General features: G+C 44.2%; 1 protein-coding gene across 1 annotated transcript in view; it reads right to left on the reverse strand.

The window, feature by feature from the left end:
* The window catches only part of ETV6 (ETS variant transcription factor 6), a 253,212-nt gene that overhangs the window by 25,378 nt on the left and 202,627 nt on the right, over window positions 1–25,207 (reverse strand). The window contains exons 4-5 of the mRNA XM_012502492.2: window positions 22,661–22,795; window positions 1,994–2,539 (exon numbers count right to left, since the gene is read on the reverse strand). Coding sequence (XP_012357946.1) covers window positions 1,994–2,539; window positions 22,661–22,795 — 681 coding nt within the window. The remainder of the gene's footprint in view (window positions 1–1,993; window positions 2,540–22,660; window positions 22,796–25,207) is intronic.

Raw genomic sequence — 25,207 nt, forward strand, 5'->3', positions numbered from 1 at the left:
CAGATTCACAGCAATACACTGACCTCATCCTCCTTCTCCAATTATTTGGGGAAATTTACATGTTCTGCCTAAGCTCTTTGCTTCTTTATCTACTATTCTTTTTTTCCCCAGTATTATTTTTTCATTTTCTGATTAAAACAATCTAATGTACAGGTAAAAGCAGAGAGATCAATAATATTAACCCCCATGCATCTATCACCCAGACATATAACCACCAGCTGGCGATGGCTAGCCTTGTTTTATGTAGACCCCACCCACATCCCACCCCCTAACTCTGCAGGATCATTTTGAATTGAATCCCAAACATAGATCATTTCCTTTTTCATAGTTTTTAGAACATATAAGTCATTTTTGTTTGCCATTTTATTTTCTTGATTCAACATCCCTGATGTAAATTATTTATAACAGTGAAACTGAGACAACACTGGTGGTATACTTGGAGCCAGAGAAAAATCTAGAAAGAAATGATTTAAATAAAAAAGGGACAGTACCGGCCGGGTGCGGTGGCTCACGCCTGTAATCCTAGCACTTTAGGAGGCAGACACAGGTGGATCACGAGGTCAGGAGATCGAGACCATCCTGGCTAACATGGTGAAACCCTGTGTCTACTAAAAATACGAAAAAAATTGGCCAGGCGTGGTGGTGGGTGCCTGTAGTCCCAGCTACTCAGGAGGCTGAGGCAAGAGAATGGCATGAACCCAGGAGGCGGAGCTTGCAGTGAGCCGAAATCGCGCCACTGCACTCCAGCCTGGGCGACAGAGCGTGAAAAAAAAAAAGGGACAGTACCTCAAGGCAGAGGTAAAGTAGGCTTGTAGGAGCCTGTTGTTCCATTGCCATCAGCATGGCAGCACCTCGATGGTCAGCTAGAGCTCTCACCCGGTCATCAGGGAGGAGGGGGCATTTCTCACCTTTCCCTAAACAGGTCTGTTCTCTCCTGCCTCCAGGCCTCCCTCCCACTATCGAAAGCACAATCACTTCAGTATCACGCTCTCTGCCCTGCAAAGCCTTGCTCGGTCCCTCCAGTCAAAACGCACCTTCCTTCTGCTTTGCTTCTATAGCGCTTTATTACTCTGGCAGACGGTAGGTGCTCAATGAATGCTGGTACATAAAATGAATGGGAAATGGGGCTTACTTCATTCTGCCTTATATCTTAGTGGTTTTCACCTTTGTCTCTCCCACTATATTCTAAATTCCTTGGGGAAAAAGATATTGCATGTTAAATTAGCTCTGTATCCCTACTCCTAATGCATTTATTTGTACACAGCAGGTGCTCAACAAATATCTCACTAATGGAGAAATGCTCTATGAAAAGAGCTAACCTTGTCACATGGTTAGAGGATTAAGCTTCTGAAGAATGAGTTCGTGTAAATTATGAGCATCCTAGGAAACAGACAATGTGTAGATATTTTTCCCACTGGTTTCCTCCCTTAAGTAAGCAAATTTGGGCTTCTTACAATAAATGAAAGAGAATCTGGGAGTGGTTTCCTCTGTCCAAATGGCCCAGCAACACCTGCCTCCGATACCATAATCCTGTTTTCCTCTCCTACCCGCTCCCAAGGTGAAGGCTGCATGGCGTTACTGCTCACAGGATGGAATTACAGGCCTGAATCTGAGACAAAGCTTCTTTATGCTGTGTCTGGTCATTAATTAGCTGCTGGAAACTTCAGGACAGGGCCATTAGCATGCTCATAAACCTTTTATTTTAAATGTTTTCGCTTAGCCTTGATTCTGATGTGACTCTCCTTGTAAGCTGGACGTAGGACATTTGTTTCTTAACATTTCTGAGGCTCATTAACTACTCCATCCCAGCGGCTCATTAACCAAGCCATTAGGGATTTCGCCTCATCCAAGCAGAAGCCTCCACTTGCCCTCACAGAGCCTTGGAGGGCACCTAATTGGGAATGGTGCGAGGCTGGCTGCAAAGATCACAGGGGAGAGTGGGGCTTTTTCAGGTCTCCACGATGCTGGAGCAGCAAGAGGGGAACTCACTCACCTGCTATTCTCCCAATGGGCATGGCGTGCTCTTCAGGGGGGGAGACAGAGACCATGATGTGGTTCATGTAAGCCAGGTCTTCCCGATGAGAGAGGTTGATGGGCTTCCCTTCCCTATGCAGCCCGTCCTCAGAGAGCCTGGATTGTTTGAAATCCACGGAGTGCCGGGGGTTCAGGATCAGAGGGTGCATGATGGGGCTGGGCATCAGCTGGATCACGCGTGTGCTCTCCTGCCGGGGGCTGGATGGCTTCGGGTGGGACTCGGAGGACGCTGGGCAGTGATTATTCTCCATGGGAGACACTGACAGAGGGTAGGACTCTTGGTGGTTGTTCTCCTGGTGCGGCCTGGGTCCCTGAGCTCTCTCAGCTGGGGAGAGGCGGCGGATCATGTTGTCCAGGGGGGACCGGAGGGGCCGCTGCTCGGGGTCAGGAGAAGGCCGGTGATTTGTCGTAATAGGTGACCTGGAGCGGTGCAACAGTTCAATGGTGGGAGGGTTATGGTGCACATTATCCACGGATGGCCTGGGGGTCCTCTGGACACAGTTATCTGTGGAGCAGAAGGAAAGACAATCACAGACCCCAGTGAGTTGGCAGGACAGGAAACTCCCTGCGGCTCTACAGGCAGTAAATGGAGGAGCGTGTAGGTATGTGTAAAGGACCTTTCTCCCCAGAATGCAGTGTCTTTTTCACTGCTTAACAATTTAAACGGTGCATTTTTTTTTTTTTTTTTTTTTTTTTTTTTTTTTTTGAGACAGAGTCTCGCTCTGTCGTCCAGGCTGGAGTGCAGCGGCATGATCTCGGCTCACTGCAAGCTCTGCCTCCCGGGTTCACGCCATTCTCCTGCCTCAGCCTCCCGAGTAGCTGGGACTACAGGCGCCCACCACCACCCTCGGTTAATTTTTTGTATTTTTAGTAGAGATGGGGTTTCACTGTGTTAGCCAGGATGGTCTGGATCTCCTGACCTCGTGATCTGCCTGCCTCAGCCTCTCAAAGTGCTGGGATTACAGGCGTGAGCCACCACGCCCGGCCTTAAGGTGTGCATATTGAAACTATTTTTCTATTGCCAGACAACCTAAGGATGTCTACAAGCATTCCATTAATGACCTACCTGTGGCCTATAGGCACAAGGAAGCTAAACTTCCATGCCCCATCTTTTGGTCATCATTTAACTCTTCTATGTCGCTTTCAGAGGTGGAAGGGCTCTTAGGGGTTTCTCTCTAGATGCTTTCATTGACTTACATTTTCACAACTAAAATTTTCATATTCTCTACCTCTAGGAGTTATTAGTATTAGTGATAATGTTAATAATATTAGTAACAATTATTAGTAATAACTATATCTTAGATGCCGGATTTCACTGTTTCAAACTTATAGCACTCCTGGCTGGGTGTGGTGGCTCCCGCCTGTAATCCCAGTTACTCGGGAGGCTGAGGCATGAGAATCACTTGAACCCAGGAGGTGGAGGTTGCAGCGAGCCAAGATCACACCACTGCACTCCAGCCTGGGTGACAGAGCAAAACTTTGTCTCAAAAAAAAAAAAGAAAAAAGAAAAAAAACCCCAACCTTATTGCACTCCTAACCAGGAGATACCACTAGTACCCCTATTTTACAGATGATAAAACTGAGGCATAAAGAAGTTAAGCAACTTACCCAAGGTCACACAGCCAGTTAGGAGATTATAGAACCAGACTCCAGTCAGATTCTAGAACCTGTGTACTCATGACAACATCTGTCACTGCAACATAGAAACTACGACACAAAGTCACGTCGAAACCTGCTCTAAGCATGCACAGTGGCCCCAATTTACAGAATGACAATCTTACTGAACTTGAAAGAACTTTTGGGAGCACTTTGCTCCTAAGTGCACAGACCCTACAAGTGCTCAGAGACAGGCAGAGGTAAGGAGGAAGCAGGATGGATGGACACCTCTAACAATACCTCTAACCCATCCCACTCGAAGTTGTAAGCTGATGACATGTAAGCAAGGATAACATCAGAAGTGTACACAGCTCAGCAACAGAGGTAGCTCTGAGGGCTAGGTCGGGGAATGGACCAGCACACACCTGGCTCCACAAGTCCCTGCTAAGGTGCAGAAGGACAGAAATCTGCCCATAAAAATGGGGATTTCTACACGGCTCCACACCCAACTCAATGAACTCTCTCTGGCCACATCTGTTCCCAGGGCAGTCTCACCAAAAGGGTGTGCATGCTTGCTGTCCTTATTCTGGTCAAAGAATTGTCCACAGTTCTAAGTAAAGCAAGTCAAACATATCACCTTTTTCCATTAAGATAATATATAGATGAAGAACACATAATGGGAATTCAGTAATTTGATAGGGTCAGTAAACAGAGACAGACATAGTGGTTTTAAGTTTTACACAGGGTTAAGAAGAAAATGAGGACTTTTTTCTTTTTTGAAAGTTCTACTAGATCTCATCTATCATATGATCACTGAACAAAAATATTGCTCACAATATTAAAAGATCATCTCCTTGAAGGCAAAGGGCTTATTTTGTGACTACCGTATAACCCACTGCCATAAATTCAAAAGTGCCTCATCATTGGAATAGCTATCAATAGGAGACTGATTTAATAAATTATAGTATATATCTCTAAAAAATGGAGGACTACGTAAAAGTAAAAAGGAATGAGGAGGATCTCGATATTTTGCTAAGGACTAGCATCCAGAATCTATGGTTAGATACGAAAAGCAAGATGAAGTATTTATGATCTGCCACCACTTATCTAAACAACGAAAGGGGGAATTTCAGTTTCAACAATAGCAGAGTGGCTTGTACCAAACTAACCTTCTTATGGATAGCAATGAAAGAAACCGTATTAGATACATTGAAAAAACTATTTGAAGGTATCAAGGGCAGACAAAAACCGGAGGGGATTTCACTCTTGAAAGAAGGGACCTGCACAGAGTGAGGTCCGTATTTAAACAGCTATTCCCCGATTCTGTTGATCTCCTAACTGCCCTATGCTGCATGCTCCTCCCCAGTCCGTGCAGCACAGGGCAGTTAGAAGATAAACAGAAAGTTGCTTGAGATAGAGTAGGTAGCTGCCAGGATGGCAGAAAATTGAAGAAACAAATCCCATACAGTGGGAGCCTCAGAGGGGAGAGTGATTAAATTGGCATGTAAAAGTTTCCTCAAATTCTTGTCTGACTACTGAATAGCCCAAGTGCCGGGGAGACCCTCTGGAGTTCAGTGAAAAGCAACAGTTGTATAATCAAAAGACATGAGCAGAAATTTCAGCTACTGGATACTGCAGTGGAGACAGAGTTCAGAGTTTGAGTCTCATCAAGTTTGAAGGCTCTGTAAACACTTTAGGCTGTTTGTTACCCCAGAATGGTCACAGTGTAGGAGTAAAAACCCTAAGACAAGGGGATCTGGCTAAGGGCAAAAGGCAAAATAGAAACAGATTGGACCTAATTTAACGTAAGACCATGACTCTACAGATTCAAAGTAACTGGCCAATAATTTGATTGCCTGCTAGAACAAAAGTCAATACTCTTCAGTGGAAGAGAAGACAATCCAGTGTCTCAACGTGCTCAGCATCCAGTCCCAATTTTCTAGATATGAGAAGAAATACAAACGTGTGACTCATAATAAGGAGGAAAGGCCATCAACAGAGACAGAACTTGAGATAATGCAGATGTTGGAATTAGCACAAACAAACAGAAAAACTTTACAGCAGCTATTATAAATAAGTTCAAGCCCTAAAAGAAAATGACGGTTGTAATAAATGACGACACATAGAGCCTGCCAAAAGGGAAATGGAATTTTAAAAAAAGACAAAATAAAGATTCTATAACTGAAAAGTATAATATCTGAAATGAAAGACTGGACTAAATGGACTTAATAGCAGAATGGAGATGAGAGAAGAAAGGATTAGGAAATTTGAAGACAGATCAGTAAAAATGAAATCCAAACAAACAAATCCTCAGTGACCCGTGGAACAATATCAAATGGTCTAACACACATGTAATTGGTGTCCAAGAATGAGAATATAGAAAAAAAAGAGTAGAATAAATTTTAAAATAATGGCTAGATTGTCCTCAAATTTGGTAACAACACTATCAACAACAGTAAATTTGAAGGTCCAAGAATCTCAAGTAAGATATGTAAAATAAAAACCACACCCAGGTACACCATAGTCGAACTGCTGAAAACCAAAAATAAAGAGGAAACCTTGAAAGCAACCAGATGAAAAAAAGAAACTATGTACAGGGGGAGATTATACTAATATACTATATATGTATAGTATGATATATAGGATATATATATACACCATATATACTATATATGATTATATTATATGATATATAGTATATACTAGTACTATTTAAGTGTATATTTATATAGTATATATAAGCCTACGCTAATATATATATTATATATACGAATATACTAATTATGGCTGACCTCTTTAAAAAAACCTGAAGAGAGGGACTGCTCAAACACACACACAAGAAGGATACAGATGGGAACCTATAGATTGAAAAAGACTTAAGAGATACATTAACCATCTGCAATGTATAGATGTTTGGATTCTGATCCAAACTGTAAAAAACATTTATGAGATGGTTGGCAAAAAGTGAACACCAGTAGATTATTTGATGATACCGAGGAACTACTAGTTTTCAAGTGATATGATGGTTCTGTGATTATGATTTTATAGTCTTTTTTTGAGACCTATGTTGATACTTTTTTTTTTTTGAGACGGAGTCTCGCTCTGTCACCCAGACTGGAGTGCAGTGGCATGATCTCTGCTTACTGCAAGCTCCGCCTCCCGGGTTCACGCCATTCTCCTGCCTCAGCCTCCTGAGTAGCTGGGACTACAGGCACCTGCCACTATGCCCGGCTAATTTTTTGTATTTTTAGTAAAGATGGGGTTTCACGGTGTTAGCCAGGATGGTCTCAATCTCCTGACCTTGTGATCCGCCCGCTTCGGCCTCCCAAAGTGCTGGGATTACAGGCGTGAGCCACCACGCCTGGCCTGTTGATACTATTTACAAGGGAAATTATATATCTAGGATTTGCTATAAAATAATCTGGGATGGTGAAGGAGAGAGGAGGTAGACCACAGAGGAAGACAAGATTGGCCTTGAGTTGATCATCAAAACTGGTGATGGGTACGTGGTGATTCATTATACAATTCTCTTTACTTTTGTATAGGTTTGATATTTTCTGTTATAAAACGCTTTTTTTTAAAAGTGCTTAATTAACCTTGCAAGGATATAGGTTGGAATGACAAGCACTAACTTCCTCACTTTAACCCAAATGCATATAAATGCTTATCGGGCACCAACTAAAATGATCTGTAATCTTTTGGAGACAAGGCAAACTTTCCTTTTATAGATAATATGGATGTCAATTCTGCTGCCCATAGAAATGTATTTATCTTTTGTCCATCGTTCACTTTTCATTTGTCACAGAATATGATCACTGTAAACAACTATTGAAGACAGTTCCAGTTTGAACTTTCGTATATTTTCTTCTAAATGCCATTTACAGAATGTCTCTCTTTACTTAAAAGCTTATTAAGGTTTAAAAATACTTAAGGATGATGAAGACCATGTATTGAAAAATCCCATTTCCTGAATCCATTTCCCGTCTTATAAATTTCAAAACGGTCACAGGCGTTGGTCAGTAATCTGGTTACCTGCAGGCTTTCTTTGATGTCCTGGGCTTCAAGGCTTAGTGTGTGGGTGTGCACTCAGGGCAGGCCTTAGGAAGTCTGGGAGGACCAGGAGAGGAAGAACTTTCATGCCAAGGGTAAAGGAGGAACTGATGTAATGTCCTGGAGAGATTTCACTCTCCGTTCCTGCCCAGACCTTGGGAACAATGCAGGAGGGTGATAGTGCTTTGGATAATCCAACTCAGATTTTACTTTGGACTCAGGATCCAGGCAGGAACAGGACTTGGAGGAGCTTGATTTATTTATTTCTCTGCAGATATCACTCAAAGAGGAAGTACTTGATGAAGCTGATAACATTAACAGTAGAGAACTGGATCCGAGGGTATTTAATTCCAGGCTCCTGGTGGTCTGGGCACAACCACTCTCAAGGCTGAGAGTCCTGCAATGAGACCTTGCAAGCTTTGTTTCAGTCTGCAAAGCAGTGCCCATGTACGGAGTGGGCTATGACGTTCTCAGCCTGCTGCCTGCCGCCTCTGTTATTATAAGTTGGCAACAGGGCGTGGAAACTTACGAGACCAGAGCCGGCAGGCAGAGAAGCTCCGGACACAGGAAATGCACTGAGCGGACAGTGGGTGCATTAAATCCCCCAGATGTAGGAGTCTTCTGTCTAAAACAAGAAGATTTTTTTTGGTCTGGCCTTGATGTCTGGGTTTGTTCTTGGTGAGCTGCCCAGCTGGAAAACTGGGAAATTATCCACATTGCCCTCATTCTGAAGGTCTTGATATGGAAGGGAAATATACAAGGAAGAGGGAGGGAAAGCCAGACATAATTAGTCCATGTGGGCACAGAAGGAAGGGAGGAAGAAAGACCAAGGGCTGGCAGGGAACTGTCATTCTGGTTGGAAGTGTTTTCTGATCCCAAACCTTTTTCCTTGTAGACCTCTGTTAGACACAAATAATCCCTTCTTCTCACTGCCAAACAGCCTAAAATAAACCAGGACTTTAAATGTGGTAATTTTCTTTAGAAAAAGGTCTGATTTCTTATCCTTTCCTCTGACTTATTAGAAAAGTTTCTCTACTTAAAATTCATAAAAATTCGACCCAATTTAATCATGCTATAAATAATAAATAAACAGTAAACCTAAACAAACAAACAAAAAACTGCCTTTGGTGAAAGTTTTGACTGGTAAGTTACCAGGGTAGAGCAAAGGCTAAGATCAAGTTTGCATCTCACACACCAGGATCACATTTCCACCACTGTGCTTTCCCTAAGCCCACGGATGCTGGTCAGAGAAGAAGGTCACCAGGGAGACGCAAATCAACAGTCCCAGCAGGTAATGCCCACTCAAGCCTCAGTCCACTGGGTTTCACTTTCTCCCTATCCCAGTCATTTTGTTAAAAATTAGTGGGAAGTATGAATGATACACAGAGCTAGAAAGAAGTCATAAGCTCAAGGTCTTGAGGTGGAATTCAAACTGTATTTCATATACCACTCCCGGTCTCTTATGCCCATTATGGGTTGAATATCTACCCCAAAATTCATAAGTTGAAGTCCTAACCCCTAGTACTCTCAGGATGTGACCTTATTTGGAAAGAGGGCCCTTGCAGATGTAATTAGTTAGGATGAGGTCATTTTAACCACCCAATATGACTGGTGTCTTTATAAAAAGTATACTCTGGACTTAAGAGACATACACAGGAGAAAAATGCAGGTGAAGATGAAGGCAGAGACCTCCAAGGCAAGGAATGCCAAAGCTTGCCAGCAAACCACCAGAAACGAGGGGAGAGTCATGGAACAGATCCTACCTCACAGCTCTCAGAAGGAACCAACTCTGGCACACGTTGACCTTGGACTTCTAGCCTCCAGAAAATTGAGATAATAAATATCTGTTGTTTAAGCCACCCCGTTTGGGGTACTTTGTTATAGTGGCCCTAGGTAACTAATACACCCCCTACTCCAGTTACGTGACGTTCAACCTCTGCTTGGTTTGGAGCCTTTCCACTGACTGTGTACCTGGCATTTCAGCCTATTCATCCCCACAATGTGCCAATGTCACTGAACTCCCTTGGAGGGCCTGAGAAGAAAACTGCCCTAGTTTGGACTGGATGATTCACATATATTTGAGGTTATCAACAATAAACCCTAGGTAAGCTCCTAGAATTTTATAAGCATTTGATGAAAGGGGTTAAATGAAACAAAATGGGTAACTTGTAGTACTCTGAGGCTTAATCTTCATTACTGCAGGCCTGGGCAGGACTGCTTTCAAATAGGCCACCTTTCCAGGGGATCAGTACAGAGAGTACAGCACATCTGCAGACACAGGAGCCCTCACAGTCCTCACAGTCAGGGCTGCAGACTGTCTTGCTCCTCATAGGCAGTACAGGGGAGTCTCCTTTGTCTCCATAAAGCAGCACAAAAGAAGTGAATTAAGAAATCAAAGGATTGGATTTCCAATAAGCCAATTAGGTCTGTTTGGGTAATCTCTCAATCATGTATAAGGCCTGGGGTCACAGGTGGCACAGAGATAAGGCAGAGAGGCCCTGGAGTGGGGAAAAGAGCAAGATGACCCCTTAACAGGGCTTCCTTCTCTGAGATGAAATCAAGCTGCTCCCAGCCCCTTATCTCAAAGATCAGATGGCATTTCCCTAGGGGTAAAGGAAGTCTCTTGGAGACTTCCTGCCTGTCTTGTGAGAGTCATTCATGCATATTAGGTATCTCTTGCCCCTAAAACTTCTGGCTTAAGAGAGCACACTAGCCCTAGGGCTAAAAGCAGCCTCCAGTTGGAGGACCCTGGTGCAGGCAGGGAGGGTGAGGGGTCCCTCCTGTAATAGGCTGAGGGCCTAGACAGATGCAAAGAGGGTCTCTGCACAATCCAGTCCCTACACTCCATCACAAAACACATGCTGCAGCAGGGGCAAGGGTCAGAAGGTAAAAGGTCATGCTGCCCTAGGCCCTGAAATATAGGAGGCAAAGCAGGAAGAAAGGTCCTGGAGAGGAAAGCAGGACTTGCAGAAGGCTGGGATGAGGCCGGGTCAGGGGAAAAAGGTGTTAAGTGGTGCTCGTGGGCCCCACTCACAGCGAGAGCAGGAAGTCAAGATCTTGACCTGTTTCTGATGGGACCTGTCGTTACCTGCTGCCAGACTCAAGAATCCCAGAACAGAAAGGGGTGCAAAAAGGTTAATCTTGTAGTTCTTAAAGGAGGAGACAGCCAGAAGATTAATACAAAGGTTCCAAAGGGGTCATGGAGGACCAGCGCTCGCCAGATACTGCAAGGTAACATAAAATGCAAGCAGTGCTTACTTCCAAACAGGCCATGTTCTGAGAGTAATGAAGATTGGCACTTTAAATGTATTTTCCCACAGAAATCATAGAGCAGATGAATCCACAAAGGTGTTCTTAGATAACAGCGAGGGAGGCAACGGCACTTCCCTACGTATAAGGTGCACAAACCTGATGTTTGCACAAAGTGCGTGCAGCTGCGATATTGAGAATGGTTAAGAAAAGTGGACGGAAAAACCAACTGCACAACATTGTGAATAACTTACCACTACTGAAGTACACCTAAAAATGGTTAAAATTGTAAATGTTGTGTATTTTATCCCAATTAAAAATTTACACAAAAAGAGGGGGGAAAACAACCAAGTAATAGCCAGAAATATTGAATCGTGATAATGAATAACGTTTACTGACTGCTTGGCTATTCTAAGGGCATTTTCCATATTAACTCATTTCTTTCTTTCTTTTTTTATTTTTATTTTTGAGACAGAGTCTCACTCTGTCGCCCAGGCTGGAGACTCATTTCTTTCTTATGTCAACCCTTTGAGATAGGTCCTGTCATTTTCCTTCTTTTACAGGTAGACCTGAGACCCAAGGCAGTTGCCTGAAGTCACACAGCCGGTAAACTGGGGAGCTGGGATTGGAACCCAGGTAGTTGGGGGATGTACAGTGCGCGCATATACGTGCCGGCATGCTCTCTGACTCTGTCATGTATTCCATGGTTAATACGTGTGACAAAGATGTCAAACCCCAGCCCACAGCCTCCTTGACCCTGCAGTCATCAACACGATTCCAGCAAGGCTAGAGAATTGAGTGGGTTTACAACCAGTGACAGGGTGTGACTTGAGCAGATAAAGACTGCATCTACCTGGTGCCTACTAAGCAGCTGTAGCGAGGGGCCAGCTTTCAAGGCGTGACCTGCACTGAGGGGCTGGCTCCTCAGGGGGTGGGTGACAGCCAGTGCGTCTGCTCTCAGAAGCTGGTGCCTGGTTCAGAACCCACAGTCCTCACAGGCTGGGAGATTTTTGTGATGCTTAGACCGCCCATCCAAAGGGAGTTAATCATCTTAGAAGGGTGAATTCAGTCCAACTCAGCATGAGTTTTTAATATGAACTAGACATACTTTGGAGTCTCAAAAGTCATCTTTGACATTTTTGGGTATAAATTTGGCAGTAACGTAAGCAGGACCTGCCACACACTGTACCCCAGTCAGGTGACCTGAAAACTGCTTTGGTGTCGTCATCTCCACAACTGCTACTCGTCTTTCAATCATGTGCTCTATTTTCAGGGCGCCTGCACTACAAACATTTATGAAAATGTATTTTGGTCTCCTCATTCTGCGCAGTGGAATGAATGCAGGCACTGGCATCAACCCCACCTGGGTTTAAATCTCTGCATTGCTACTTGATTTTGGGGCATGTTACTTTATTGCTCTTAATCTTTATTTCTTCATCTATAAAGTGGAGGTAATAATATCACCTTCTTTATAGGGTGGTGGTGAAGATTAAATGATTCAAACATATAAGAGCTTAGAACAGGGCCGGCACACAACAAGGACCCAATAAATGTTAGCTATTATTTTGTTATTAAGAAGCAGATTCAGGCCGGGCGCGGTGGCTCACGCCTGTAATCCCAGCACTTTGAGAGGCCGAGGTGGGCGGATCACGAGGTCAGGAGATCGAGACCATCCTGGCTAACACAGTGAAACCCTGTCTGTACTAAAAATACAAAAAATTAGCCGGGCGTGGTGGCAGGCGCCTGTAGTCCCTGCTACTAGGAGAGGCTGAGGCAGGAGAATGGCATGCAGCTGGGAGGCAGAGCTTGCAGTGAACCGCGATCATGCCACTGCACTCCAGCCTGGGCGACAGAGTGAGACTCTTCAAAAAAAAGCAGATTCATATACCTCATCTTCTTTAATTATCTCATTAAAATTGTATACAATTTCCTTCCACCAAAGCAGTCTTTGGGCACTTGGGTTTGGTGGTGGGGCAGGAGGGGTACGATTCCCCTCAATAAAGCAGTCGTATAAATAAAACTTCTGTGGGCCATCACAGAACACATGCCACCCTCTCCATCTTTCACAAAGAAATGACTTCTCTCAATTATTGAGCCATTCCCATGTGATAGTTGTAAGAAAAATTGAGATCAATTGCACTTCGATGCTTGAAAGTTCTCCTCACCACTTGCGATTTCCATGTTTACCTCGTGATAAAGAGCTGTCCCAGAGCAGAACTGCCACCTTAAAACTGCATCCAGTGCTATAGAAACAATCTCAGCCCTGCATGTGTGAATATCTGCAAATTAAAGTGATTAAGAATCACTGCCCCATAATCTCTTTGATGGGGCAGAGGACAGGATGGAACTAAAGAGCTGAAATTATCAAGCTCCAAGGGGGTGACGGGATGAGAATGTTTGAGAAATCCAGATCTTGCTCCTTCTCCCTACAGACTGCACATCCTGTCCCATGGGGCGATTCTGCGGAGCTGGTCCCATTCAGAGACTTTAGCCCAGAAAGGAGGCTTATTTTAGGTTTCCGTTGAGCTTTTAGGGGGCCAATATTCAAGTAGCTCTAACACTAGAGGACAAATGACAATTAAAAAAATATATATATATATATATTTAAGGGGATAAAACCCAAAATAAAAGAACCTAAGGTGTGAAAAAAAGTTATCATCACAACTGCACGTGACAAAATAAATTTATTTTATAGTCATTTACTGGTCTGATATTTCTAAAGATGTTTTGCCTCCTGTTTTTGTGAAGGAAGTAATATCATTGTTTATTTTACCTCCTTTCTACATAACTACCTACCTGCATTCTAATTCATATTACAAAGATAAAATGAGTCACAACAGTCAAGGAAAAAGAATGTCCTTAAACTGAGCTTTTTAGGATGAAATAAGTGAATGACGCTACTCTTGTTGCCCCTCTCAGAGGGGCAACATTATCTGAAGTTCTGAATAACGTGAGACAAATGAGGACAGAAGAGATTTTCTCCTGCTTCTGAGCAACACCAGGCAGGACACTGCTATGATTTTCTAGATTTTAGATGCTCAAGACCCTGAGGGAAGGGAATATGTCTTATCTTCATATCACCCAGGAAGACTCAGGTTCCTTGGGCGTAATGTGAGGATTTGAGAGCTGTAAGAGACTGCAGAAACCATTTAGTCTAACCCCCTTCTTATAACTGGGGAGACAGAGCCAGAGAAATGAGAAACTGAGCCCTTATGGTCTGTTCTGGCAGAATGAAGGGTTAAGACCTGGTTTCCCAGCTTCCAGATCTCATCCTTTAAAATATACATACATACTCACACCCAATCACCCCAGTTTGTTTGTTGAGGATGGTTCTGGTTCTGGTTTTGCCTGAATATTTGATATGTAGTCCTGGCTTACTTATTGATGGAGCCCTGTGTCACTGTCATAAGTGTGTTGGTATGGGTGAAAAATTATAAGGTTAACCTAATTATATAAAATCACCCTCCCTTCCCATAACTAATAAGTAAGGAAAAAGAGTGAAAATGCTGGTTTTTCTAGAAGTGTAATCAAGCCATGAGGTGATTTCAGAATGGAGTACATTACAGAGGTAACGAATGTTCACACAGAGAGAGTCTGAATTAGCATGATGATCATCCTCGTCTACTGTCAGGGCATGGAGGGAAACCTCTGAGCTAACACCAACTTCCTAGCTTCTAGCACTGCCACGTGGCTACTAAGGAAGGCATGATTTCAATGTAAGAAAGTCATAGAGGATACATGTGGGGAACTGGTGCTAGATTGAGCAAGACACATTTGTACTGTGATATAAATGCCCATTGTGAAATTATGAATGTCTGAACTGGTTAAGTTTGTGGCCACGACGAGGTGAAATCACAAGGCGGTTGAATGATGCCTTGTGTTTGCACTTGACCGTGCATTCTTCACTGTGCCAGGCTGCTTAACAGCTGAGTTGGGCCTTGTTCTCTTTCCATTCTGTCATTCCTATCCACCTATCCACCTACTTACCTACCCACCTACCTACTTACCTATGCCAAGTTGGTAGCAACATGTGTCATCTTGGGTTAACACACTTTTATATGGAACTGTATTCCCAGTTATGTAAAATAAATCACTGGGGAAGTAATATTTGATATGTATAATTTCACTTGACAGATTTTTTTTTCAGAACCAGATCTTTCTGTATGTTAACATATGCCCACATCAATCATCTGTTATCCTTCATAATTAAATGTAACAGTATTGATTCTGGAAACAATTTATATTGAGCTGGATTTTTTTTTCTTTTCAGTGGAGAAGAAGGGAAAGAGAGAGGAAGTAGCTGGAGGCAGGAAACTTGTGCTGATCCATGCACCTCTCTGCTTGTTCTCTTTGTCATCAAGGGCACCAAATAACTGAAAGGCAGGAGGATAGGGAGAGGGCCACCTCTTCATATCACTTCTGTGCCTTGGTCAGCTCTTCTCCCTGGATACTACCTGATAAAGACCTACACTTCTCTCCTTGTTGTGGGCACCTGTTCACTGGAGCACATGCGCCCTGTCTGAATAGACAAAGGAGGGGGACGCATGCTCTCAGACCTTGCTTCCTGGCCATCAGCTTTAAGGAATGGCCTCTGAAAATGCACTACTTTTAAGAGCTGGGTCTGAAGCAGAGCTAACTGGTCTGCAGGGCAATGACACCCTTGACCTCGGCCTCATTAGCTCCATTCTCTTACCTATGGAGCTCACCACCACCGACATCATAATACTTGAGAGAAAGCTCATTACAGCGTATGCGGTGGCACATCTGTATTTACTTGGTTTGAGAGTAGCTCTCAGAGTAAGCCAGCTTTCTCTATTGCTGAGCTCCTGCAAACGAGAACAACAAACACACCTACTTCTGAGTCAAATCAGGCCAAGGGGAAAAGAGGAAGGATCTGTGAGGAGGAGAGACCATAAGCCTCCAATCGCACTCAGGAATAAAATGGGACTAGAAATTCCAAATGAGATTTAAAAAAAATAATGAAAGAGAGAATGAGAGAGAGAAAGAAAACTCATCACGTACCCTTTGTATCTGAAAGGCAGGCTAGGTAATATATTTCTTGCCTTAATGTCAAGCTTCAGTAAACCCACCTCCTCTTCTCTGGAGTGGCTGGTGGCTATTACGCAAGCCGGAAATGCACATGGCAGGAAGAGCAAAAGAATGAAAAACTGAATTGGGGGAGGAGGGCAGCTGCTAAATTTAGCAAGGGTAGAGTGAGGGGAGGAAAGGATGAGAGGAAGGCAGGGAGCATGCACGAAATGCTGTTCGTTCTCCATCACTGAAGCGAGGGGCCCTGCTGTGAAATGCTTGGCACAAGGGGGTGGTGTCAGTCGCCTGGAGTCAGGCTCTCTTTTGTGAAGTGTTAATTAGGAAAAACAAGAAACTTCTTATTTTTTGGTTTGCCAACAACAAAACAAAAATGTTAGCCCTGCTCTTGGGGATGAGCAATCATTTTAAGGAAATGCCCCAAGGGACCAGGGTTCGAGGTCCCTAGTAATCTGGACCTAAGGAAAAGTACACATGAAGAAACTGGTGCACGTTTGGACGTCTGTGGTCTGACCAATCCGAGCACGTGGATCATGACCCTCAGAGGCACGATCCATCACTGAGTGCTCCAGCTGTTCAGCTGTTTAATGCAATGGTGCTCAAGTAAGGTTTTGTTTTGGTGTGGTTTCTTTGAGACAGAGTCTCGCTCTGTCTCCCAGGCTGGAGTGCAGTGGCACGATCTCGGCTCACTGCAATCTCCACCTCCCGGGTTCACTCCATTATCCTGCCTCAGCCTCCCAAGTAGCTGGGACTACAGGCGCCCGCCACCACGCCCGGCTAATTTTTTTTTTATATTTTTAGTTGAGACGGGGTTTCACCATGTTAGCCAGGATGGTCTCGATCTCCTGACCTCGTGATCTGCCCGCCTCGGCCTCTCAAAGTGCTGGGATTACAGGCGTGAGCCACTGCGCCTGGCCTCAAGTAAGGTTTTTATACTCTATTTCTGTGCCCCAACACCTATTCTGGAACTAGGTCCAGCGCCTAAATTAAATTCTGGTCTTCTGCTTTCTACCAATGATTAAGAGGAACAACCGGGACACTTGACATAAACACTGCCACTGAGTGCACTCTAACCAGCCTCCTTTGGTGCCCGACGCAGAAAGCCCTGGCCCAACACTGAGTTCATAGATTTGGGTTTTTTTTTCTTTCCTTCCTCCAGCTTTTATTACCCCCTGCTAAAAAAATCTTCAATGACTTCCCATTTCTTTCCTCCATATTCCAGAAATCAAAGTTCTCCACACTGTGGTTCCAAGCTAAGCTCCTTGGACTAGTTCTGCAACGACAAAATGCTGATCATTGTGAAGGCAAGGGTGATGGCTCAGAAGGGTTTATTTTATTCTATTTGGAGTATGTCAGGCCTCTGAGCCCAATACAAACTCGACAGTAGTTCCAAATAGCCAGAAAACGGCACTTTCAATTTTTCCATCCTACAAGATCTAAATAATTCTTGTCGTAAAATGGGCAAACGGTCTGAGGCGCCTGACGTCCAGGCATTCTTTTACACATCAGTCCCTTCCTAGTCTCTGTGCTCAATGCAACTCATCCCAAATTTTCCTTCTTTCCCTCTCGCCTGTCCCCTCAGTCCCAACCCCAAGCATCGCTGAGTCTTTCTGATCTTCGTTTTCTACAGACCCATCTGACCTCTCCCCTCCTGGCCAGGCCGAGCTAGGTCCCAATTCTTCCTCAGCCTCCGCTCCTCCGCCCTGTAATCCTTTTATCACCTCCCCTCCTCACACCTGGTCCGGCTTACAGTTTCGTTCCGCATCTAGCCCTCCCCCACCGGCCCAGCAATTTACTCTTAAAAAGGTGGCTGGGGCTAAAGGCATAGTCAAGGTTAATGCTCCTTTTTCTTTATCAGACCTCTCCCAAATCAGTGAGCGTTTAGGCTCTTTTTCATCAAATATGAAAAACCCAGCCCAGTTCATGACTCATTTGGCAGCAACCCTGAGACACTTTACAGCCCTAGACCCTAAAAGGTCAAAAGGCCGTCTTATTCTCAATATACATTTTATTACCCAATCTGCTCCTGACATTAAATAAAGCTCCAAAAATTAAATTCCGGCCCTCAAACCCCACAACAGGATTTAATTAACCTCGCCTTCAAGGTGTACAATAATAGAAAAAAGTTGCAATTCCTTGCCTCCACTGTGAGACAAACCCCAGCCACATCTCCAGCACACAAGAACTTCCAAACGCCTGAACCGCAGCAGCCAGGCGTTCCTCCAGAACCTCCTCCCCCAGGAGCTTGCTACAAGTGCCAGAAATCTGACCACCAGGCCAAGGAATGCCTGCAGCCCAGGATTCCCCCATCTGTGCGGGACCCCACTGGAAATCGGACTGTTCAACTCACCTGGCAGCCACTCCCAGAGCCCCTGGAACTCTGGCCCAAGGCTCTCTGACTGACTCCTTCTCGGCTTAGCAGCTGAAGACTGACGCTGCCTGATCACCTCGGAAGCCCCGTAGACCACCTCGGAAGCCCCGTAGACCATCACGGACGCTGAGCTTTAGGTAACTCTCACAGTGGAGGGTAAGTCCATCCCCTTCTTAATCAATACGGAGGCTACCCACTCCACATTACCTTCTTTTCAAGGGCCTGTTTCCCTTGCCTCCATAACTGCTGTGGGTATTGACAGCCAGGCTTCTAAACCTCTTAAAACTCCCCAACTCTGGTGCCAACTTAGACAATACTCTTTTATGCACTCTTTTTTAGTTATCCCCACCTGCCCAGTTCCCTTATTAGGCCGAGATATTTTAACCAAATTATCTGCTTCCCTGACTATTCCTGGATTACAGCCGCATCTCATTGCTGCCCTTCTTCCCAATCCAAAGCCTCCTTTGCATCCTCCTCTTGTATTCCCCTGCCTTAACCTACAAGTATAAGATACCTCTACTCCCTCTTTGGCGACCGATCATGCACCCCTTACCATCTCATTAAAATCTAATCACCCTTACCCCACTCAATGCCAAGATCCCATCCCAGAGCATGCTGTGAAAGGATTAAAGCCTGTTATCACTTGCCTGCTACAGCATGGCCTTTTAAAGCCTATAAACTCTCCTTACAATTCCCCCATTTTACCTGTCCTAAAACCAGACAAGCCTTACAAGTTAGTTCAGGATCTGCGCCTTATCAACCAAATTGTTTTGCCTATCCACTCCATGGTGCCAAACCCATATACTCTCCTATCCTCAATACCTCCCTCCACAATCCATTATTCTGTTCTGGATCTCAAACATGCTTTCTTTACTATTCCTTTGCACCCTTCATCTCAGCCTCTCTTCGCTTTCACTTCGACTGACCCTGACACTCATTAGGCTCAGCAAATTACCTGGGCTACACTGCTGCAAGGCTTCACAGACAGCCCCCATTACTTCAGTCAAGCCCAAATTTCATCCTCATCTGTTACCTATCTCGGCATAATTCTCATAAAAATACACGTGCTTTCCCTGCTGATCGTGTCTGATTAATCTCCCAAACCTCAGTCCCTTACAAAACAACAACTCCTTTCCTTCCTAGGCATGGTTAGTGCGGTCAGAATTCTTACACAAGAGCCAGGACCGCACCCTGTAGCCTTTCTGTGCAAACAACTTGACCTTACTGTTTTAGCCTAGCCATCACATCTCCGTGCAGTGGCTGCTGCCGCCCTAATACTTTTAGAGGCCCTAAAAATGACAAACTGTGCTCAACTTACTCTCTACATTTCTCATAACTTCCAAAATCTATTTTCTTCCTCACACCTGATGCATATACTTTCTGCTCCCTGGCTCCTTCAGCTGTACTCACTCTTTGTTAAGTCCCACAATTACCATTGTTCCTGGCCCGGACCTCAATCCGGCCTCCCACATTATTCCTGATACCACACCTGACCCCCATGACTGTATCTCTCTGATCCACCTGACATTCACCCCATTTCCCCATATTTCCTTCTTTCCTGTACCTCACCCTGATCATGCTTGATTTATTGATGGCAGTTCCACCAGGCCTAATCGCCACACACCGGCAAAGGCAGGCTATGCTACAGTACAAGCCACTAGCCCGCCTCTTAGAACCTCTCATTTCCTTTCCATCATGGAAATCTATCCTCAAGGAAATAACTTCTCAGTGTTCCATCTGCTATTCTACTACTCCTCAGGGATTATTCAGGCCCCCTCCCTTCCCTACACATCAAGCTCAAGGATTTGTCCCCACCCAGGACTGGCAAATTAGCTTTACTCAACATGCCCCGAGTGAGATAACTAAAATACCTCTTAGTCTAGGTAGACACTTTCACTAGATAAGTAGAGGCCTTTCCTACAGGGTCTGAGAAGGCCACCGCAGTCATTTCTTCCCTTCTGTCAGACATAATTCCTCAGTTTAGCCTTCCCACCTCTATACAGTCTGAAAACAGACCAGCCTTTATTAGTCAAATCAGCCAAGCAGTTTTTCAGGCTGTTAGTATTCAGTGAAACCTTTATATCCCTTACAGTCCTCCGTCTTCAGGAAAAGTAGAATGGACTAAAGGTCTTTTAAAAACACACCTCACCAAGCTCAGCCACCAACTTAAAAAGGACTGGACAATACTTTTACCACTTTCCCTTCTCAGAAGTCAGACCTGTCCTCAGAATGCTACAGGGTACAGCCCATTTGAGCTCCTGTATAGACGCTCCTTTTTATTAGGCCCCAGTCTCATTCCAGACACCAGACCAACTTAGACTGTGCCCCCAAGAAACTTGTCATCCCTCCTATCTTCTGTCTAGTCGTACTCCTATTCACCATTCTCAACTACTCATACATGCCCTGCTCTTGTTTACACTGCCGGTTTACACTGTTTCTCCAAGCCATCACAGCTGATATCTCCTCGTGCTGTCCCCAAACTGCCACTCTTAACTCTTGAAGTAAATAAATAATCTTTGCTGGCAGGACTATGCTGAATCTCCTTAGGCACCCTCTAATTAGATGTCTTAGGTCCTCCCAATTCTTAGACCTTTTCCATTTAGTTTTTCAATTCATACAAAACCGTATCCAGGCCATCACCAATAATTCTAAATGACAAATGTTTCTTCTAACAGTCCCACAATATCACCCCTTACCACAAAACCTTCCTTCAGCTTAATCTCTCCCACTCTAGGTGCCCACGCCGCCCCTAATCCCACTCCAAGCAGCCCTGAGAAACATCGCCCGTTATCTCTCCATACCATCCCCCAAAATTTTCGCTGTCCCAACACTTTACCACTATTTCGTTTTAGTTTTCTTATTAATATAAGAAGACAGGAATGTCAGGCCTCTGAGCCCAAGCTAAGCCATCATATCCCCTGTGACCTGCACGTACACATCCAGATGGCCGGTTCCTGCCTTAACTGATGACATTCCCCCACAAAAGAAGTGAAAATGGCCTGTTCCTGTCTTAACTGATGACATTGTCTTGTGAAAGTCCTTTTCCTGGCTCATCCTGGCTCAGAAAGCTCTTCCACTGAGCACCTTGCGACCCCCACTCCTGCCCACCAGAGAACAAACCCCCTTTGACTGTAATTTTCCTTTACCTACCAAATCTTATAAAACGGCCCCACCCCTATCTCCCTTTGCTGACTCTCTTTTCAGAGTCAGCCCGTCCGGACCCAGGTGAAATAAACAGCTTTATTGCTCACACAAAGCCTGTTTGGTGGTCTCTTCACACGGACACGCACGAAAGAGTATGTTTGAAATTTTTTGTAATAAAAGAGTAGGGGAAGATAAGCTGTATAACCCAAGTCATCCAATTGCTCTCTATTCCAAAGCCTTACCCCACCCTTATGTCATTTTATTTGCCTGGAATGTTCTTCACTTCATCCTTGCTTATCAGAATCCTGTTGGATTTCTAAGGCGGGGTCCCCAACCTCCAGGTCACTGACTGGTACCAGTCCATGGCCTGTTAGGAACTGGGCTGCACAGGAGGAGGTGAGCGGTGGGGGCAAGTGAGTGAAGCTTCATCTGTATCTACAGCTGCTCCCCACTGCTCATATTACCGCCTGAGCTCCACCTCCTGTCATATCAGCAGCAGCATCAGATTCTCATAGAAGCACAAATGCTATCAGGAACTGTGCATGCGAGGGATCTAGTTGTGCACTCCTTATGGGAATCTAATGGCTGATGATCTGTCACTGTCTCCCATCACCCCCAGATGGGACCGTCTAGTTGCAGGAAAACAAGCTCAGGGCTCCCACTGATTCTACATTATGGTGGACTGTATAATTATTTCATTATGTATTACAATGTAATAATAGAAATGAAGTGCCTAATAAATGCAATGCACTTGAATCATCCCAAACCATCCCTCACCTCCACTGTTGGTGGAAAAATTGTCTTCCACAAAACTGGTCCTTGGTGCCAAAAAGGGTGGGAACCACTGCTCTAAGGCATACTCCAGAGTTGCTTCCTTTATGAGCAGACCCTGCTTCCTGCACCTGGCTGTCATGGACCCTTCCACCACACCTTTACGGTGCCTACTATACGGTTACGCTTCTGTGCTTCTGTGTACATCCATCTCACTGCTTCGCTTTGATTGTGAGCTTCAGGGAACCAAGAGTGTATCTTGTACACAGTAAGCACTCAATAATTGTCTGTTGAATGAAAAGTGAACTTACACGAATAAGACCAGCTTATCGAGTTAACAATTAAACTTCTTGGATTTGTCTAAACCTCAGGCAAGAAAAGAGAAGCCTCTTCCAGTACCTTCTTCATGGTTCTGATGCAGTATGACCTCCGGCTGTGTGTGTATAGAGTTTCCAGGGTGGAAGAATGGTGAAAAAAGAATCCGAGGTTTCCTCTGCTTCAGAATATGCTGAAGGAGTTCATAGAGCACATCACCTGGAAAGAAAAAGGAAAGGGAAATCGAGAAATGGAAAGATGTTTTTCCAATAACAATTTATGGAGCAGCAGCTAAGTGCCTGGCACGGTGCCAAAGATAAAATTGGAGAGCATAACAGGCCTGCCACCTCCTACCCTCACCAAGCTCATGGGGCACAGAATGCAGCACTTGAAACTCAAAAGGTCAGAGCAATGTGAAGTTTTAAATCAAACTTTTTTGATTATGAAAATCATATACTTTTTTTTTTTTTTTTTTTTTTTGAGACAGGGTCATGCTCTGTTGCCCATGCTGAAGTGCAGAGGCACGATCTCGGCTCACTACAACCTCCACCTCCCAGGCTCAAGTGATCCTCCCACCTCAGCCCTCCAAGTAGCTGGGACTACAGGTGCGAACCACCACACCCAGCTAATTTTTGTATTTTCAGTAGAGGCAGGGTTTCACCATGTTGTTCAGGTTGGTCTCAAACTCCTGAGCTCAAGTGATCCACCCGCCTAGGCCTCCCAAAGTGCTGGGATTACAGGTGTAAGCTACTGTGCACGGCCCCAAAAATGTTTTAAAAAGGCAGAAAATCAGAAAGAAAACAAAACATAACCTAGAATCCCATCACTAAGATACAGAAGCCCTGTTAATACTATCTATAGTTCTAGAGTTAGAATCAGGCTTTTAATAGTTGAGTATCCTCTCTTCCCTCCACGTTAGGTTTTGAACATTTTCCCACATTACTGAACTGCTTCAGTAGCTGCCTAACAATGGCAGGGAATTTAAACTATCCCAATTTATTGCTCTTATTTTTTTGTGAGGATGTCCTTTTAACATCTATCTTAGCTTGCACTTCAGATTACTCGAAGAATTATGAAGTCATTAAGAACAATTGTAATGCTCCAATGACAACTCATAGATTCTTCATAGAAATCTTCCCTACAGAGAAAAATATGCCTTTTTAACCAACCTCAATCCTAGGCAGGAAAAGAATAAACATGAAAAAAATTCACAAGTCCGGTTAGAGGTTGTAACTATTCAAGATACTCTATAAGGAACTGGCATGTTCTGGGATGCTTCCCTCCTTTAAAAATGCACACAAGCATTGTTCCAAGGTTCCACAATCTCTAGAAAATCATCTAGAGATGTCAGGCCATTGCCAGAGGATGGCAGGGGCTGGGGTGAGCGGGCGCCTTTCTGTTCTATTTGGTATTTGAAGTGTCCACAGAGGAATTAGCAAAAACAAAAAAAAACAAAAACCCAAAACCTGTCATGGTCTTGTCCCACCCCTTGACTTAGATCCAAGTTGAAAATGCAGGTGGGTGCCTCAAAACCCTTTAGGGGTGGGTGATTAATCTTTAAAATATCACAGCCCTCTGACTGTCTCCTCACACCCTTCTCCACACACAGATATGCAGTCAGCAGTAATAACAAACAATGGGTCTTTGTCTCTAATTTTAGCGATTTTTTTAAACAAGTATTTTAATTACCAACTTAAATTCAAGGCATATTTTGGGTTGAAGATATTGCTGTATTATTTTTTCTTTCAAGCTCAGCATGGACCTGAGAAATGTTCCGTATTAATTTCTTTTTTTCCTACAAACTCCCGCTCCTCTATCACTGATACTAAATAAAGCTCCACGGATACCCTATTCTGAGGGATTCCTGAGGGAACCCTGTGTTTTTGCCTTGACTTTGTTCCTACCTCTACCTTTGAAATTTGGTTGCTGTTAGTATAACTTTCTGCCACTACTTAGTATCATGACTAAATAAAGCAAAATATCTCAAAGAGCTGCAGACACCATGTCACTTGGGTATTTTATTAAAAGGAGATGGGCAGGAAGACGCAGAGGTGTCCTGGACCAGACTTTTGAAACTGCTATGTATAAGGGAGAACCATGGCACACATGACTGCATTTGAGAGCTCAGAACGGCTTCGGAATTCATTGAATCCAAACCTAGTAGTCATGGTGATGTCTCTGATGAGGCGGGGATAAGGAGCCTGAAATACAGTCCTATTTTAATGATTCACATTTTAATCTCATACGAAAATAAGCCCCTAATCAACACTTTGTTTCTTTTGGTTTCGTGTAATGACTTCCTGAACTTTTGCTAATTTACATGGCCTCACACTTGCTGGGTTTTATCTATGTTTTTTTTGGTAGTATGCGGAATAGGAAAATGAAAACATTGAAAAATGTGTTCCTGATGATTACTATTACTAAAAAAAAAAAGGTCTAGTAATTAGTGTATCCATTTTGGAAGGGGAGGCCAGGAAATATAAATTTAGTGTCTGTGAGGGTATTCAGCTTGGTTCACTTAACCAGGCGGGCTGGTGTGGTGGTGGGAGGTGCTGACTGAAGAGGTGGGCACGGCTGCCTGGGTAGGAGTCCCAACTCCTGTGCACCAGGTGACCTTGAGCAAGTCCCTGA

Source organism: Nomascus leucogenys, chromosome 23 (assembly GCF_006542625.1).
Source record: "Nomascus leucogenys isolate Asia chromosome 23, Asia_NLE_v1, whole genome shotgun sequence".
Taxonomy (NCBI): domain Eukaryota; kingdom Metazoa; phylum Chordata; class Mammalia; order Primates; family Hylobatidae; genus Nomascus; species Nomascus leucogenys.